This window comes from Herpailurus yagouaroundi, unplaced genomic scaffold (assembly GCF_014898765.1).
Source record: "Herpailurus yagouaroundi ecotype Mexico unplaced genomic scaffold, PumYag 159, whole genome shotgun sequence".
In the NCBI taxonomy this organism is placed as follows: domain Eukaryota; kingdom Metazoa; phylum Chordata; class Mammalia; order Carnivora; family Felidae; genus Herpailurus; species Herpailurus yagouaroundi.
In genome coordinates, this window is record NW_024412400.1 from 38120694 (window position 1) to 38136192 (window position 15499).

General features: G+C 34.9%; 1 protein-coding gene across 7 annotated transcripts in view; it reads left to right on the forward strand.

The window, feature by feature from the left end:
* Positions 1-15499, forward strand: part of TRPC1 (transient receptor potential cation channel subfamily C member 1) — a 65787-nt gene that overhangs the window by 38223 nt on the left and 12065 nt on the right. For 6 of the 7 annotated variants that reach the window (XM_040480385.1, XM_040480387.1, XM_040480389.1 and 3 more), the window contains 5 exons: positions 532-663; positions 3476-3671; positions 7538-7874; positions 9685-9824; positions 11500-11643. In XM_040480385.1, coding sequence (XP_040336319.1) covers positions 532-663; positions 3476-3671; positions 7538-7874; positions 9685-9824; positions 11500-11643 — 949 coding nt within the window. The remainder of the gene's footprint in view (positions 1-531; positions 664-3475; positions 3672-7537; positions 7875-9684; positions 9825-11499; positions 11644-15499) is intronic. The other variant, XM_040480384.1, reaches the window with a different exon arrangement.

Here is a 15499-nt window from a genome sequence, read left to right on the forward strand (position 1 = left end):
AGAGAGAGAGAGAGAGAGAGAGAGAGAGAGAGAGAGAGAGAGAGAGAACCTTAAGCAGGTTCCACATCCACCACTGTGAAATCATGCCCTGAGCTGAAATCAAGAGTCGGACACTTAACCAACTGAGCCACGCAGACACCCCAATGATTTCATTCTTAAGATTCAAAATATCTTTAAAAAAATGACCTGGTTGAGTAAGTCATATGTTACATATATCTAGCATATGAAAGCAGTCTCATCACTGAGGAAAGAAAAATTTAATAATCATTCACATCATATTCAAAATGTATTAGTTATTAGCATATTTCATTTAAAATAATATTGGGTTCAGGAATAGAAATTTTTTAATTAAATTGGATTGTAGAATACAAAGACTTATTTTTTTTAAGTCTTATGCAGGTTATCCTGTAATAAGTATATTATAGTTGTTTTGTACTTTAATTTTAAATTTATGAAAATCATAGGTTAAAAATACTAATTATATGTGTATAATACATTTATTTTACATTACGGAATCGAATTTTATCACAGGTTTCGTCTTGATATATATCGCTGTTTGGCCAGTCCAGCTCTAATAATGTTAACAGAGGAGGATCCAATTCTGAGAGCATTTGAACTTAGTGCTGATTTAAAAGAATTAAGCCTTGTGGAGGTGGAATTCAGGTGGGAATGAATGGAAATTGTAAATTACATCTTTTTTTTTTTTTTTTTCAGAATCTCTTCAGCCTGAGTTTTTTTCATAGACCAAATTAATGTTTATTTTTATTTACTTCTGATCCAAGGGAACCAGAACTTGCTGCCACCTATTTGGGATTTACCTTCAGATTCAATGGAATAGACCTTGGTATTACTTAGGTCACTGCTTCCCCACCTGCCCTTTGCCATTCTTGCACCATCCTTAAGCACCATCCCCCACCCCCCCCCCCGCCCCCGCCCCCGCCACCTTTATTTAATGTTGCCAAAGGCATTCTAGGACAGTGTAAAGAATAGTGGAAGTGATAGCCTTAAGCAAGAGCAAATTTATTTATAACTCCTCTGTGTTCTACCTCCCCTCATTCCCAGATTCTGTAATCTTACCTGGAGCCTGATCCTTCATCACTTTCAGAAGCATATAGAATGCTTTCTGTGTTTCAGGGCCATTCCACACACACAGACATAGTCCCTTTTCACCGTTTGGTGAGATTTTCTATTAGGAGACACATAACATGTAGACATTAAAATAATACTGGTTAAGAGGGATGAATGCCACTCTGAGTTTTCTTCTGAAACGAAGAGTTAAATGTAATTTTGGCACTGTGTATACTCAAAGAATCATTGTTACAGTTTCTCTGAGATAGTTAAATCGGAGGTACAGAAAAAGGCTTTGGAAAAACCAGCCTGTTAAACTACTGATTTAAATATTTTAAAAAAAAAAATAGTCCTTAGAAAACTACATTTTGTAGACTTGAGGAAAAGCTTTGAGACTTCCCCTTGTGTTAAAGTATCCCTGGTGCTCTCCAAAGAAGGAGGAATTGATCAACATTTCTTGCCAGTTCCTGCTGTAAGGTTTCTGGGGGGCAGGCTATGCCTATCCCTACCTTTCCTTTTAAGTGTAGCTACTGTGGGAACCCCATGTCTTGCATTATACTCCTCTAGTGACTTGACAAGATTGGAAAAATTCAAACTTTTATTTACTGGAAGGGCAATAAGAAGCTTGCAGTTGTCTTATGCCTTAATAGCAGTTAAGTCCTTGACTAAGAAGCAGTGTGTTCTTGATAGCTCTGCGTCCTAGAAACTTTTTAAATATACCTGTTCATAAGTGTTCAGGTTTGGAACTAGTATATTTCAATTTGGATAAATTAAAATTTATTTAAACCTGTTATTACATAAGGTATATATTTTGATGAACACATGATTAAAATGTAACTTGTTGGTACTTTTAACTTTATTAGTACATGAAGCTGTTAGTAAATTATTCCTTTTAAATATGAAGAACTTCCTGTTATAGTCGTATAATTGGAGTTCTGAGTTACCATGTAAAATAGAATTTATTCAACTCCTTCCAAAAAGGATTTAAAGCAATTGCCAAGATTATACTGTAATCATAGGATAACAAAGTTAGGTTTTGAAGTGATCATAGAAGCGATCATTTACTTGTTTTACTTGTTCCTGGTTTTTATAGACAGGAAAAGTGATCTATATAAGTTAGATATCTTACTAATAACAGCATCTAATTAGGAACAGAGTTGTAACTAGAACATAGGACTCTTGGCTTCTTGTTTACTGTATTTCCAGCTAAACTATACAGCCATTTACTAGTTTTCTAGTAATTTGTTCAAGATTAAGCAAATTAGATTAATACAATGTATTAGTTTTACCTCTGAATTTAGTGGTCTGTCAGTGTTTACCTAAAGATGGGACCTCTGTGTAACAACATACACTTTTGATGAATATTCCTATCTGTAATTAGATTCCTAGACTAAGAAGCAGTAATATTTCATTTGTTTAAGAAATCCAATTAGTATTCTTATGTAGTTTTGGTTATATAGTAAATGCAAAGAGTGGATGAGAAAAATGTTAGCCTCTGAGGAAATTTTTTAATTCTTTGAGTTATAATTTTCTGTAAGCTGGTCATAGAAAATCCTATTGTATACAATCCTATTGTAATCATTGGGAAATTTTTCTATTTTCCCTTCTTCTCCCATTAAGGAAAAAAAAACTGAATAAAAAATTATTTTCTGAAATCTGACCCTAATTGATTCATATATATTTCTAACTTTATTTTCAAGTTATTACACTAAGACGTAAGTTTAACGAACCTGATGTTTTTAAAGAGGATTATCTGCTAAAACTTAATTTCTCACAAATTGGTTGATTTAGGCCTGCCTTTAACCAGCAGTTAAATCCTAAGTTTCAAGAAACAGTGATTCTGAAAGAAAATTCTTTACTAGGAGTATTTCAATGTCTTTTCTTCCCAACTTGAATTTTGTTCAAGTGAACACTTTAAAAGTGAATCAGAATACTATTTTAATATCAGAAGTAGCATAGAACATGTTATAGACTATTATTGAAAGCACCTCTGGTTGAGTTACATAGTAATATTTATTGGATAGCCTTATTATTATCTATTGTTTAGATAAGTAATGTAAAAGGAAGTTTTATACCAAACTTACAGAGAAGAAGAGCAAATGAGTTAAGTGAAGAACTGGTTGACAACTATAATCCGAACTTCTAAGAATATCATTATATATAAGGAAATACTGTGCTCATCTAAAATTATCAGTGTGAGCACAGGTAGTATAATTGTGTTACAGTTTTCCCCAAAGCTTTGGAGAATTTATGCACCAGTAGATTCTTCTGACCATCAGCACAAAATGACTTCAGATTTTGTATGACCCTATTAGAATTAAAATGTTACCAAGTAAATAATTTTCTATTGAAAACAGCTTAGAGACTAGAAGTGACATTTCTAATAATAGACTGTTGCATCTTGCAGGAATGATTATGAGGAATTAGCCCGGCAATGTAAAATGTTTGCTAAAGATTTGCTTGCACAAGCCCGGAATTCACGAGAATTGGAAGTTATCCTAAACCATACATCTAGTGATGAACCTCTTGACAAACGGGGATTACTAGAAGAAAGAATGAATTTAAGTCGTCTAAAACTTGCTATCAAATATAACCAAAAGGAGGTATGAGGTTTTCTGTGATATACATAAATTATTTCCTCCACAGTAGTGGAGTGACTCAGAGCAATTACTTAAGAATTAATTAAGGTTATGACTTAGAGTAATAATGCCTTACTGTTTAAAAATAAAGTATCAGATATCATATTTTATGGTTCTTATTTGTTAATTCATTGAAACCCAAAGGTGGAGAGGCACATGATATGATAACTAAATTGAATCTGGCTCTACTGGCATCATCCCTTCCTATTAAGGGAAATACCTATTTCTAATCCACACACACACACGATTCAGGAACTTGACGAAGGAAGGTATGCATTTTAAATTTTATTTTTTGAGACAGTTTACTAACGAGTGTTTATTGGTAGATAATGATATCCAATTAATAGTATGAGGTATTGGTAAATGGTGGTTTTAAGATATTTCTTCTAAGACTCATTTTTATTTTTATTTTTATTTATTTCTTTTTTTTTTTCATTTTTTTTTTTTCAACGTTTATTTATTTTTGGGACAGAGAGAGACAGAGCATGAACGGGGGAGGGGCAGAGAGAGAGGGAGACACAGAATCGGAAACAGGCTCCAGGCTCTGAGCCATCAGCCCAGAGCCTGACGCGGGGCTCGAACTCACGGACCGCGAGATCGTGACCTGGCTGAAGTCGGACGCTTAACCGACTGCGCCACCCAGGCACCCCTATTCATTTTTTTAATATATGAAATTTATTGTCAAATTGGTTTCCATACAACACCCAGGGCTCATCCCAAAAGATGCCCTCTTCAATACTCATCACCCACCCTCCCCTCCCTCCCACCCCCCATCAGCCCTCAGTTCTCATTTTTTAAGAGTCCCTTATGCTTTGGCTCTCTCCCACTCTAACCTCTCTCTTTTTTTTTTTTTTCCTTCCCCTCCCCCATGGGTTCCTGTTAAGTTTCTCAGGATCCACATAAGAGTGAAACCATATGGTATCTGTCTTTCTCTGTATGGCTTATTTCACTTAGCATCACACTCTCCAGTTCCATCCACGTTGCTACAAAGGGCCATATTTCATTTTTTCTCATTGCCACATAGTACTCCATTGTGTATATAAACCACAATTGCTTTATCCATTCATCAGTTGATGGACATTTAGGCTCTTTCCATAATTTGGCTATTGTTGAGAGTGCTGCTATAAACATTGGGGTACAAGTGCCCCTATGCATCAGTACTCCTGTATCCCTTGGGTAAATTCCTAACATAAGACTCATTATTTCATACTCTTTTGTAATAATTTCATAATCATTTTATTATGTTCTTGGATTGTTTGGGCCAGGAATTAGGAAAGGGCACAGCAAGGATGGATAATTTGTCCTTGCTTCTCTATGTTTAGGGTCTCAGCTGGTGATAGCTCAGATGATTGGGGGCTACAATCATCTGGAGTCTTCGTCACTCAAATATCTGGTGCCTGAGCAGCAGCTGAGGACTGAGACAGGGAACTCATGAGGGGCTGGGTGCTCAGGTGGGTGGATCCATAGAGGGTGGGCCACCTGAGCACTTACTACTGGAATCATGGAGGGGCATAGCCATGATGGTGAGTTGACTATGAGGAGATGGTCTGAGAAGCCTCTGAGGGCTGCCCAGAGTGCCTGCATGTAGCCTAGGCTTCCTCACAGCATGGTAGCTTCAGGACACTTTATATGGCCGTTAATGGCTCCAAGAGCAAATGTTCATCAAACAAGGTGGAAGCTCAATGGCCTTTTGAAACCTACCCTCAGAAGTCACATAGCATCACATCTTCCAGCTGATTAAAGCAATCAAACCTTGTTGAATTGAAGGGTAGGAAACACTGATAATCCACCTCTTGATGAGAGGAGTAGCAAAAAATTTGTTTCAATGTTTTAAAACCACCACAAACTTAAAACATTTCCAGTTGAAATTTTGTTCTTCCAATTACATATTTAACATTACTCTTAATTAAATCGTCATTATAGAGAGGGAGGACAAGGACAGCAATCAGTTCTGAGATTGCTTTGATATTTGGGGGAAGGGGAAACCACTAAGTTTGGGATGCTACTAACCTGGATAGTTTGTGAGAAGAAAAGCTATTTCTCTCCCTAGTATTTCATTTTAGAGACAAATTAAGATTCCCTAAGAGCACTGCAATCTGAGCAGAAGAATGGAGAATGAAATAAGACTTCAGTGCCAAAACAAGTATAGTATATTAGGAAATTTCTTTTCTTTTTTTTTTAAGATTTTTAAAAATGTTTATTTATTGTTGAGAGAGGGGTGGGGAGGGGCAGAGAGAGAGGGAGACATAGAATCCGAAGCAGGCTTCGGGCTCTGAGCTGTCAGCACAGATGTGGGGCTCAAACTCATGAACGGTGAGATCATGACCTGAGTCAAAGTCAGACACTTAACCGACTGAGCCACCCAGGCGCCCCCAGGGTAAATCATTTTAAAACAGAAGATTGACCTGTTAGTATTTAGATATCTGAATGACATTATGATCTCTTGTGCTTTGGTAATTTCAAACCTGATCACATTATTATGTCCAGAGTTCAGAACCCTGGTGTTGTCCTGCACAGCATGCACATTATATTGAGAAAATACTGCTTCTGAAATTTGTAAACTCAGAAGCCTTTGTAAACTTTGGTAAATTTATTTCTGTACTTAAACTAGAATTTCCCTCTTATTTGGCAATATTTTTCCTTTTTTTTCCCTTACATAGAATTCAGTCTTAAGCAGATTTAAGAGTATAATACATTTTAAGAAGTTTTCAATGTTTTCATGAAGCGTAAATATGTCTCATGTTTAGACTTTGATTGCTATCTTCGTATCTTGGTTTCTTATAATTGAAATCCTGTTAGTTCTTTGAGATCAGTTTTTTCCTTTGGATTGTGCTCGTTAACTTTGAAATTTCACAAACATTATGAGACTGTCTATAAATTAAAATTTGCAAAATGGCTAAGTAGGCTAGTAATAATCATTAAGTAATGACTAAGTAAGTGATAATATAATTAATACTTATATGCTGCATGCTATGAATCAGGCATTATTATTCTAAGAGCTTTACATTTAATCCTTGCTAATAAGTTTATGAGCAGAGACTATTATCACCATTTAATAGGTGGGAAATTTGAGGCTTAAAGAGGTTTAGAGACTTTGGGACGCCTGGGTGGCTCAGTCGGTTAAGCATGTGACTTTGGCTCAGATCATGATCTCACAGTCTGTGAGTTTAAGCCCCTTGTCGAGCTCTGTGCTGACAGCTCAGAGCCTGAAGCCTGCTTCAGATTCTGTGTCTCTGCTCTCTCTCTGCCCCTTCCCTGCTCATGCTCTATCTCTCTCTCTCAAAAATAATAAACATTAAAAAAAAAAAAAAAAAAAAGAGGTTTAAAGACTTGCTACATGGGGCGCCTGGGTGGCTCGGTCGGTTAAGCGTCTGACTTCGGCTCAGGTCATGATACCGCGGTCTGTGAGTTCGAGCCCCGCGTCGGGCTCTGTGCTGACTGCTCAGAGCCTGGAGCCTGCTTCAGATTCTGTGTCTCCCTCTCTCTCTGCCCCTCCCCTGTTCATGCTCTGTCTCTATCTCAAAAATAAATAAACGTTAACAAAAAAATAAAAATAAATAAATAAATAAATAAAGACTTGCTACAGGTCAATTATTAAATGGCAGAGCCTGGATTTGAATCCAGGTAATCTGGCTCCAGAGTCTGTGCTCTCAATCTCTACATTCTTTTATTAAACGTAAGAAAAACAAAAAAGAAAAATTATGTGGATTATATAGAATTGATTTTAAACTATTATTAAAACTTTGAATGTCAAATAATGGTATTATCAGATTGTATTTAGAGGTTTTTTTTCTTTTTTCTTTTTTTGTATGTGTGTGTGTCATTTTCAGTTTGTCTCCCAGTCTAACTGCCAGCAGTTCCTGAACACTGTTTGGTTTGGACAGATGTCAGGCTACCGACGTAAGCCCACCTGTAAGAAGATAATGACTGTTTTGACAGTTGGTATCTTTTGGCCAGTTTTGTCACTTTGTTATTTGATAGCTCCCAAATCTCAGTTTGGCAAAATCATTCATACTCCTTTTATGAAATTTATTATTCATGGAGCATCATATTTCACATTCCTGCTGTTACTAAACCTATATTCTCTTGTCTACAATGAGGATAAGAAAAACACAATGGGGCCAGCCCTTGAAAGAATAGATTATCTTCTTATACTGTGGATTATTGGTAAGTGTCAAGTTTGTCCAAAAAGTTCTGCTTTTATTTAACCATTTAATTCTCCTTTGCTTGGTGGCATTATAAACATCTGTGTTCGGTTTATAATTTTACACTGTTTATACAGCAAGAATTCGAACACTTTCATGATCATTGAAGACTTATCTAACACTATTCTAATGATATATGATCCTGAACTTATTTATTATTACTTAATTACATGAAGTTAAAAATTCTTTATTTTCAGTCTCTAAAATTGTTCATGATCATTAAAAAAGAAAAATTTTGCTGATGAATGCTTTTTTTGGTATAAGGGTATGAATCTTAGGTATTTTGAAATGTGATACATATTATACTTGGTTGCATTTTAAGAGTTAACTATTTTGTTTTATTGTATCATTAGTTTTCCTTTTAAGAACCCATGAACTTATGAGGTTACATTTTTATCTGTTATAGAAACATTATTTAAATTTAAATTTAAAGGTGTCCCTGGTGACTCACTCTATATAAATCAGTTCTTTGTAATGATAGCCAGATCTCTTTAGAAATGACAGAGTTTTTAATATGATACTTTATTTTCTGAAAATTATTTTTCTAAGTATTATGCTGTATGATACAAATTTGAAATGACCTGTAGTTTTTATAATTCTTGCCCTTTTCTGTGGGGAATGGAGGAGAGTTGAGGTATAATCACATCGTCTATTTATGGTCTTTTTTTTTTTTTAATCTTTATTTATTTTTGAGAGAGAGGGAGAGACAGAGTATGAATAGGGGGAGGAACAGAGAGAGAGAGAGAGAGAGAAAGACAAAGATTCCGAAGTAGGCTTCAGGCTCTGAGCTCTCAGCACAGAGCCCTACATGGGGCTCAAACTAACAAACCACAAGTTCATGACCTGAGCCGGAGTCAGACGCTTAACCAACTGAGCCCCTATTTATGGTCTTTTAATGACGTCTTTATTTCCCTCTGGATCTTCAGCCTTGTTTTTAAACTCAGCATTTCTCACCCGTCTTTTCACTATTTGCTATAGAGTAAAAGGATGTTACAATTTAGTCTTCTATGGTATAAAGCATTGATTTATCAGTATGTTCTTCATTGATTTAATAAATAAGTTGAGAAAAATTAAAGTATCATTTTAACTTTTAGTTCTCCAGCTATAAAATTAATCTGCATGTTTTGGAACTTTAATTTTTTTTTGAAGTTAGTTAATTTCAAGTAACTTGATTTCAGTCAGAACTTTTACTTTTAGTGGTGTTCAATCCATTATGCATTAATGTTTAAAATTAGGTAGATAAAGTAAAAATAATACACATCTTGGATATGTTAAAACATTCAGTTGATGATGCAGAGCAGTCAAGAACATTGTTGAGTTTTGAAGAGGGGTTTAGAGGTATTATTTATTGTATAAATACAGGTCAAATTTAGAGGTATAAATTTGAAAGTCTGCCCACAGATAGTATTTAAAGCCATTAGACTAGACTGGATAAAGTCACCGTAGGAGTGAGCATAATAGAGAAAAGAGTCAGGAACTAAGCTTTTGTGGTGTGTTTGTGTGTGTGTGTGTGTTTCCTTATTTTTCTTATGCTTGTCTCACAAGCATCATTTATTAAAATCTCTCTCTGGGAAAGATATTGTCATATAAAACTTAAGGTTTTTTTCTTTCAAATTTTGAGAACTTTTCACTAAAAAGTTCTTATTTTTTCTTCCGGATGAGACTATAGTTTGATGTAAGTTGCTGTTTATTTAATATTTTGAGTTTTAATTATTTTTTAGTTTATTATTGAATTAAGAACATTATCTGATTTTTTTTCTTCCTTTTTTTAGGGATGATTTGGTCAGACATTAAAAGACTCTGGTATGAAGGGTTGGAAGACTTTTTAGAAGAATCCCGTAATCAACTCAGTTTTGTCATGAATTCACTTTATTTGGCAACTTTTGCCCTCAAAGTGGTTGCTCACAACAAGGTGACTATTAGCTATGTTAATTGGAGACATAAATGAAGTTTGTGTAGGAAACGTAGCTATATAACTCAAAGTTAACGTTGGCCCAAATCTGTACCTGATGTGTTTTCATTTTAATTTCACTATCCCAGTGTAAGGGAATAGTGTGTATTGTTTCCTCCCTTCCAGTAGTTTAAAGGATGTTAATAACTTTTAAATGTTGGTTACCTATTATATGCCAGGCTCCATGGTTGCTACTTGCTATACTTTATCTCATTTTATCCTCACAGGGACTCTATGAGACAGATGTCCTTATCCCCATTTTGCAAGTAAGGAAAAGGAAACTCAGAGATATTAAGTAACTTATCCAAGACCACACAGTAAGAAACCAAGACTGGATTTAAATCCAGGTCTGTCTAGGCATTTTCTTTCTACCAAATGCCGATTCCTTATATCTGAGTTAGGTTCATTTACCTCATTAACGTGTATCTACTTAAAGTGAGAACACAAAGATACTTCAATTGATTAGTGTTAGTCTTCTTTATACCTGCCAGAAAAAAGTTTTATCTTTAAGAATTCATTATAGTGTTGTACACATTCCAAATCATGATTATTAAAGAGTGATGTAAATGTGATTATTTTTTGATGCCTCTTTTTAAATTCAGAATTTGACAAAAACTTAGTTTTATATGCATCTTATAATTTTACCAAGATGTAAGCTACTCCAAGCCCAGAAAAGATAATAGATTTTAATTATCTTTGTTTAAGCCCTAAGTTTAGAATTCTTCTAGGGTGTCACAGTCAAGGAACTAAGAGATAATAATATTTTCGTGTTTTTGGACTAATTTATGGACTATAGAAAAAGAACACTGATTCACTTACACATCATTTTACTTTGTTAAAAGAAAACTGCATACTTTTAAATGATCAGTAGTATGGAACATGTTTGTTAGGTATTTTCAATGACCAGATTTGTGAAATTACTAAGAAAATTAAAAAATGATCATACATAGATAAATGGCTCAATAAAGAGGTTGAGGGTCATTGGTGTCTTTGATCTCTTTAGTTCTAGAAGTGGAGTGCTCATATAACTTTTTATCCAAACCAGGACACTTTGAGAGTATAAGGGGGCATTAATGATTATGCCAGGAAAACTGGTATATAATTTGGGACTATTCCAGACAATTGGAACATGTGGTTGCTCTATGTCTGGGTATAATAATGCACTCTCTCTCCCTTGGTATTTGGAAGAGAGAAGAACTTCTAGGGTTCATACTAGAAACCTGAGTTAAAGGGCTAATTTAAGGGTTAATTTAATATGATAGCTAATTAACTGAGAGCAAACATACTTAAATTTTACTTGATGCTTAAAGTTTGTGTTGTAAAATTTAAGGAAAACCAGTAACATTTCATTCATAAAAAGTTTAATAACATTTTTAAAAAAATGTTTAATTTTTTAAAACCCAAGAATTTCTGAGAAAACCTCTTATTATATAGAGTAATATTGCCTCATGTATGTAGAGATCTTTTATTTAGTTAAAACAATGCTATTTGTATTAAAAGAAGAGAACCTCATCAAACCTAAAAGGAGATCTCCTAAAATAGACATAAATAGTTTTCTTTCAATAGTCAGAATACTGGTTTTTATTTTCCTAAGTTGAGAGAGCTATCTATCTTTGCCTTTTGTTCCTAACTTTAGTTTCATGATTTTGCTGATCGGAAGGACTGGGATGCATTCCATCCTACTCTGGTGGCAGAAGGGCTTTTTGCATTTGCAAATGTTCTAAGTTATCTTCGTCTCTTTTTTATGTATACAACAAGCTCCATATTGGGTCCATTACAGGTAAATGATTAATGTTTCTTAAAGAATATTTGTTAGATGTCATTATTACTATATTTTTCTATTGATCCACTAGAACATTGTTGTCTCTGATGTTAAAGTTAAACTTTGCGGGGCGCCTGGGTGGCGCAGTCCGTTAAGCGTCCGACTTAAGCCAGGTCACGATCTCGCGGTCCGTGAGTTCGAGCCCCGCGTCAGGCTCTGGGCTGATGGCTCAGAGCCTGGAGCCTGTTTCCGATTCTGTGTCTCCCTCTCTCTCTGACCCTCCCCCGTTCATGCTCTGTCTCTCTCTGTCCCAAAAATAAAATAAAAACGTTGGGAAAAGAAAATTAAAAAAAAAAAAGTTATACTTTGCTTTTGAAAATAATTAACAATTGAGAGGACACTGCATGTCCATCTACTTCGCTTTTGACTGAATGATAATCCTGTGCTTTCAGGTATTCAGACTTTATTAAGCTGTGGCCCATTGTCCCTCTCCCCTCAGTTCATAGACATAGATGTGTTTAAAACGTAGTTATACTTAAGACAGTAGAGGAACATGAAAATCTTGTGTTTTGACAAAATGAATCTCACATTTAAAGTTTTAAATAGTATATATGAGGGAGGTGTTGTGCACAAAGAATTCATACTTAATGATGATTTTGAAAATATCTTTCACTTTGTTTAATAAATATTAAATGTAATAAGTTGGAAAATGACATTTTTAGGCTAACAAATTTCATAGAGTTCATGTAGTCCAGCTTTATGCCTTAAACTACTTTATAGCTCAAGAAATTGAACTTTTGAGATGGTGATTTGTTCAGAGTAGAATGGTTATTATGCATGAGGGTCCAGGACTAAATGCTAAGTCCCTTTACATTAAAGAAAGGACTCATAATTGTTTGAATTTACCACAGATTGTAATAGTGATTGTTTTTAGAGAAAGGGGATCAACTCTGGTAGGTGAGTAGCTCTACATATATTGTGAGTTATGAGTCTGAGAATCTGAGCAATATTCAGTTTTTCTTGATGAGTCGAAATTTGTTAGGAATGTAGATTTTAAAAACATTTTTAAAGGAAATATTTTTAAAGAAAAGGCATAATTATGTTCTCCAAATAGAGATATGAAAATAAAATATGTAGGAAAAACTTGGTTTGATTTGGCTTGTGCTATCATCGTGCAACAGTATTTCCTGGAGTGTGAGTTCCTTAACCAAGTCCTGATTAATTCACAGTGCACATTATCACATTAAAGCTTGTAAGAAAGAGATAAAGAAACTTGTTTAACCTTGTTCAAACTATCATGACATAAACTCATTTAATGTGATACTCATTTTTCATTAGATATGTTCAGGTCTCTGTTTTTCTCCAAAAAATAGTATGTGAAACACTGATTTAGACTGTTATTTTGATTTAATTTTGCCACTAATATCTTCTATGACTGTTTTAGTCAATAGTCAACAGTATTTTTACATGCGTGTTGTTTTGTTGCTTTTTTGTTCTTTTCTTAGCTAAAAGCTGATGATATCACTAAGTTTCTTTCTTTTTTTATATGTATCACCAAGTTTCTGTATTTTTTTAAATATATTTCTACAAAGAGTTAAAAAGGAAAAAGTATGCTATTGTTTCTTAGTGAATTATCTATTTTTCTTAGAACTATTGAGTCAGGTCTTCTGACTTAATCTCTTCCCCAAAGAACTATATAGATGTGTATACAAATACTAAATAAGTAGGTTTTTGTCATTTTCCGCTGTTGTGTTTTTCTTCTCCAGCAGGACAATTTAGATTGTTGCAATGGCCATAGAACTGACAGATGATTTAGGTGAAGCCAACAAATATTTATTGTGTTCTATTTTTTAAAAAGGTCTGCTGGTTACTCATAATATATGCTTAAACATTATGATTTAGTTAAGCAAATGATTTTTTAACATTATTGGGGCACCTGGTGGCTCAGTCAGTTAAACATCTGACTCTTGATTGCAGCTCAGGTCATGATCTGAAGGCTGTGAGATCAGGCCCCACCTCGGGCTCTGCACTGACAGCATGGAGCCTGCTTGGGATTCTCTCTCTCTCTCTCTCTCTCTCTCTCTCTCTCCCCCCCCGCACCTCCTCCCCCCCTCCTTCTTTTTCCCTTTCCGTCTCTGTCCCCCTCCCCTGCTCATTCCCTCTCTCTCTCAAAAGAAAGAAAGAAATATTTAAAAAAATAAATAGAATAAATAATCTTTAGCAAGATATGCTTTGCATACAGTAAAATAAACCCATCTTATATAGTTTGATGAGTTTTTCAAAAGTATAAATTTGTTTAATCACTACCATAATCAAGTTAGCATGTGCATCACCCCAAAAAGTTTCTTGACACCTTTTTGCATTTAAAACTCCCCTTACCCTCACCCCAGACCACTGTTGTCTGGTATAGGCTAGTCTCAGAACTGAAGGATTTGGAAATACAAATAGAATTAGTTGGTATTGCAAAGCAAATCTTCCCAGACAGAAGGTTGTCTGCAATTTTTACAGTGTTACTGTTCCTCATGGTTGCAAGCTCCCTGTTCCAAGTCATTATATCAAGTCTGTATCCTACAGAGAGAAGGGGAAAGACAGAGGGCAAAAGCCAGAAAATATGGGCCAACTGTCTTTCTCTTTTTATCAAGAGAGCAATCATTTTCCCTGGATCCCTACCACATATTTCCACTTATAACTCATTGGCCAGAATTTGGTCATATGGTCATTTGTAGCTACAAGGAAGTCTGAGGAGATGACTACTTTCAATTGCCCCCCAAAAAATCAAGGTCTGGTTAGTCAGGAAGAGAGCAAAGAATAGATATTGAATAGGAATCTATAGATTCATATTTTCAGGCTTTTACTTAAAGATATTTTCAAATAAAGACATTTGCGTTACAGTGTAGTCTTACTAACATGACAGATTTGTATTGCATAGTTCTTCCAAAATATTCTAGAAAAAGTTCTTGTAGAAAATTTAGAATACATTTTTCTTCCATTTTGTTCGTCATAAGTAAGGAACTCAATTGAAAGGGAGTAATCCAGTTATGAATGTAAAACTAGAAGTAAAATGCAAAAAAAAATTGACAATAAGTTAATTACTTTAGCAAAAGAGCAACTTTATTCCTTTACATATATAACCTGTTATGTCAGATAATGTTTTTATGTGATTACTGTGATTATCTCCATTAACTTTTTTTCCTTCCAAATATTTGCAGAAGTTGACAGACTTTTATTTTAACTGCTTATATAACCTGTGGTAAGGGTACAGATTACTCCCTTGGTTAGAGTGACCATATTTTATCATCCAAATGGAGACACTTTGGGGAATGAAAGGGATGCTATTTATTACTAACTTGGGAAAACAAGTGGAAACTGGGACTGTCCTAGGCAAATCAAGGTCACAGGAATATCATATAGTGGAATATATAAAATGGTTCTATATTCAGCAGTGGTTGAATCCTCTATTTTAGTACTTGACATTTTTATGATTATGCTCATTAAATTTGTAACTTATGTCGTAGGTAGACTGTGGAAGGTGGCTTTCTACATCTGGCCCTACTTACTTTGTAGCCATCTGTCGCTAAACTCATCTCTGTCCCTTACTGAAGTACTTCTCCATCTGGGCCAAGACCAATCAGTAATCTCACACATGTCCCATGCTATCCCAATTCCATGACATTGTTTATGTTATTACCCTATTTAGAATGTCCCACCTACTCCTCTACTTGTCAAAATTTTATTCATTCAGTGAAGTTTTTGAGTGCCTGGTAAGTACTAGACACTGAAAATACTAAAATGAGTAAGCTCTGGGGCACCTAGCTGGCTCAGTCAGAAGAGCATGCAACTCTTTGATCTTGGGGTCGTGGGTTCAGTGTTGCGT